Source organism: Sceloporus undulatus, unplaced genomic scaffold (assembly GCF_019175285.1).
Source record: "Sceloporus undulatus isolate JIND9_A2432 ecotype Alabama unplaced genomic scaffold, SceUnd_v1.1 scaffold_3376, whole genome shotgun sequence".
NCBI lineage: Eukaryota > Metazoa > Chordata > Lepidosauria > Squamata > Phrynosomatidae > Sceloporus > Sceloporus undulatus.
The window spans coordinates 1-4,094 of record NW_024806296.1 but is presented as its reverse complement, the minus strand read 5'-3'; the positions used below and the strand labels follow the sequence as shown (position 1 = coordinate 4,094).

At 44.4% G+C, this 4,094-nt stretch overlaps 1 protein-coding gene across 1 annotated transcript; it reads left to right on the top strand.

The window, feature by feature from the left end:
• The first annotated feature begins 6 nt into the window (after positions 1-6).
• On the top strand, positions 7-937 carry LOC121918043 (zinc finger protein 25-like). Its single transcript, XM_042444156.1, has one exon. The coding sequence runs from the start codon at positions 238-240 to the stop codon at positions 547-549; it is 312 nt and encodes a 103-aa protein (XP_042300090.1). The 5' UTR covers positions 7-237; the 3' UTR covers positions 550-937.
• The last annotated feature ends 3,157 nt before the right edge of the window (positions 938-4,094 follow it).

Below are 4,094 nucleotides of genomic sequence, written 5' to 3'. Positions count from 1 at the left end.
CTCACTCGTCACCAAGCAACTCACACAGGAGAGAAACCATTTAAATGCCTGGAGTGTGGAAAGGGTTTCACTGTGAAGGCACAGCTCACCTATCATCAAAGAACTCACACAGGAGAGAAACCATTTAAATGCCTGGAGTGTGGGAAAGACTTCACTCAGAAGACACATCTCACTTGTCACCAAGCAACTCACACAAGAGAGAAACCATTTAAATGTCTGGAGTGTGGAAAAGGTTTCATGGGGAAGACACAGCTCACCTATCATCAAAAAACTCACACAGGAAAGAAACCATTTAAATGTCTGGAGTGTGGAAAAGGTTTCATCCGGAAGACACAGCTCACCTGTCATCAAAAAACTCACACAGGAGAGAAACCATTTAAATGCCTTGAGTGTGGAAAAGGCTTCTCTCAGAGGGCACACCTCACTCGTCACCAAGCAATTCACACAGGAGAGAAACCATTCAAATGCCTTGAGTGTGGAAACAGTAATATTCAGAAGGCACATCTCACTTATCATTACAAAAACTCACACAGGAGAGAAACCATTTAAATGCCTTGAGTGTTGAAAAGGCTTCACTCAGAAGACACACTTCACTCGTCACCAAGTAATTCACACAGGAGAGAAACCATTTAAATGCCTGGAGTGTGGAAACAGTTATATTCAGAAGACACACCTCACTGATCATCAAAAAACTCACATAGGAGAGAGACCATTTAAATCCCTGGATTGTGAAAAACATTACATTCAGAAGATGCGGGTCACGTTTCAAAAAACTCACAAAGGAAAGAAACCATTTAAATCCCTGCTTTGTGGGAGAAGCTTTACTCGTCACACTGTTCAACGCAGTTTTCGTGATCTTCAATCTGTTGACTCTAACCATCTTGGTCAGACCCTGGATTCATCTCTCTCTTCCCTGAATCTCGGGGATTCTGCTGATTCAGCTATGTCTTTAACTCCACTCTCTCCTCAACTCTTGACCATTTTGCCCCTGTCTCTGTACGCACTGCTTCCTCTAAGACTAGGCCTCAGCCCTGGCTTACCCCCAACATTAAGTTTCTTCGGTCCTGCTCTAGAGCGGCCGAACGTCTTTGGAGAAAGTCCAAAGAGTGGGCTGATTTTATCCATTTCAAATTTGTTCTTTCGTCCTTCTCACGCGCTCTCTCTATGGCAATACAGAATTATTACAAATCATTGATCTCCGCCAATGAGAGGTGCCCACAGCGTCTGTTCTCCACCTTCAACTCTTTGCTTAAACCTCCCTCTCCTCCTGTCTCTTCATCATTCTCTCCTAATGACTTTGCTAATTATTTCATCTCTAAGATTACCACTATTCATTCTGAGATAGTCCCTCCCGATTCTTCTTCTGCTCTTAATCTTCTATTGCACTCGCCTAAAAAATTTTCTGTGTTTCCTCCTGCCTCTTTGGATGAATTCTCTACACTTCTGAACTCTTCCAAACCTGCAACCTGTCCTCTTGACCCAATTCCTACTCGTCTTCTAAGTTCTGTAGCTCCCTCTTTTCTGCCCTCGCTTCTCCATATCTTCAATCTCTCTCTCTCTGCAGGCTCCTTCCCGTCGGACTTCAAACATGCTCTCATTTCCCCAATTCTGAAAAAACCTTCTCTTGACCCCTCCTCTTTGTCTAGCTATCGCCCGATTTCTCTTCTTCCCTTTCTTTCTAAGGTTTTGGAACGGGTTGTTTATTCTCACTGTCTTGAGTTTCTTGAAGCCAACTCCATCCTCGATCCCTTTTAGTCTGGTTTCCGCCCAAGGCATTCCACAGAAACAGCTCTCACTAAGATCTCCAATGACCTTTTACAGGCCAAGGCTAATGGCCTTTACTCTGTTCTCATCCTTCTTGATTTGTCTGCAGCCTTTGACACCGTTGATCACTGTCTCCTAATTGACATACTCTCTGACCTTGGGTTCTCAGACTCTGTTCTTGACTGGTTTAGATCTTACTTGTCTGGCAGATCTTTTGCAGTAGTTGCAGGGGGTCAAACTTCATCCTCTGTTCCCTTATCTGTTGGAGTTCCCCAGGGCTCTGTTCTGGGTCCCCTTCTGTTTTCTCTCTACACACTGTCCTTAGGTAAACTCATTAGCTCTCTTGGCTTTTCCTACCATCTGTATGCCGATGACACCCAGTTATACCTTTCCACCCCTGACCTTTCTCCAAGGCTTGAACAGCAAGTCTCGTCTTGCCTCACAGCTGTCTCGCAGTGGATGCGCCATCGGCGTTTGAAGCTCAACATGTCCAAGACGGAGCTTCTTGTCTTTCCTCCTAAGTCTACCCTTCAACACTCCTTTTCTGTCTCTGTGGACAACATTTCTATTTAACCAGTCCAGCAAGCCCGCAGTCTTGGTTTTATCTTTGCCTCTTCTCTGTCATGTATCCCTCAGATCCAGACCACAGCCAAGGCTTTTAGATTCTTTTTATACATTGCCAAAATCCAACCATATCTCTCCGCCTCTACTGCCAAGATCCTGGCGTGCCCTTGTGGTCTCACGACTTGATTACTGTAATGTCCTCCTGGCTGGGCTTCCTCTTTCTCACCTCTGTCCTTTAATCTCTGTCCAGCATTCAGCTGCACGCATTATCACTTCCACCCACCGCTCTGACCACATCTCTCCTGTGTTGGCATCCCTTCACTGGCTCCCCTTCCCTTTCCACATTCAGTATAAGCTCCTGCTGTTGACGTTTAAAGCCCTCCATGGACTGGCCCCTCCATTGTCCACTTTGATTTACAGAAATCAATTGTCACTTGATGGCACATGAGACTCCTTCCAACTTTGTATGATGGTTTAATGGATTGATACTCCTTCCATGGAGGAAGACACAATGAAAGCCCCCCCCCCCCGACAAAAACACTATCCATCCTCTGTTTCAGAACCTCAAAAGAAGGAGATTACAGTGCACTCTATACAGTGCAGCCTATTCCACTGTCAAATAGCCCTCAGGAAATTCCTCTTCTTCTTCCTAATGTTTAGGTGAAATCTATTTTCCCAACGTTTGAATCTGTTGTCCTATTTTGAATCTATATGCCCTAGTCTTGAGTTGCAAAAATCAAGCTTGCTCCATCATAAACATGACACCCTTCAAATATTTAAGCACAGCTATCATGTTACCTCTTAACCTTCTCTTCTCCAGGCTAAATATACCCAGCTCCCTGAGTCTGTCCTCACATGTCATGGTTTCCATAACTTTCACCATTTTGGTCACCCTCCTCTGGACCCACTGCCGCTTATAAACATCCCTCTTGAATTGTAGTGCCCAAAACTGAACATAGGATTCCAAGTGAAGTCTGACCAAAGCAAAATAGAGTGGGACTATTTCTTTCCTCCTTGTGTGCAGCAGCATTGAATGGCCACTCCGCCATATGCACACGCTCCATTATTTGCTATAGGGCTTGACCATAGGGGGATTTTCCCTTATGTGGTGGGATCTGAAATGGATCCCCTGCGTAAGGAGAAAGCCCACTGTATATGTTGCCAATGTTATTCCTGGACCTTCATTTGGTTAAGATGGTCAAATATTTAACCCCCGTGGTTATCATGTCACCTCTTAACCTTACTTTCTCCTGGCTAAACACTAAGCTGCTCCACATGGCTTCCATACATTTCCTCATTCTGGTCAACTTGCTCTGGACATGCGCAAGCTTATCAATATGCTCCATAAACTGGGTTGCCCAGAACTATTGAAGTATTCCAGAGAAGGCCTGACCAAATCAGAATAGAGTAGTAGTATTACTTCTCTCGATCTGACACTGTACTCCCATTGACGGTGGCTGGAATTGCATTGGCTTTTCTAGCTGCCTTGTCACACAGTTGACTCCTTCTTTCCATAAAGGAAGAAGTGGAGAGCTGGTTCTCTGTGGCCATTTTGGTTGAGTGAGTTGTTAAACTTTTTAAAGTGAGAAAGTGGAAAGCTAGGGACTTGATTGTGATTTCCTGCATGGCAGAATGGGGTTGGACTGGATGGCCCTTGTGGTCTCTTCCAGCTCTACAATTCTATCATTCTATCTATCTATCTATCTATCTGTATGATTCTATATATATATGCCATTGGTATGTGAGAATGTCAATTCAAATTCAAA

Bases quoted from the DNA above. Each gene is read 5' to 3' on its own strand.
- LOC121918043 (XM_042444156.1), top strand. From the start codon at position 238: ATGGGGAAGACACAGCTCACCTATCATCAAAAAACTCACACAGGAAAG.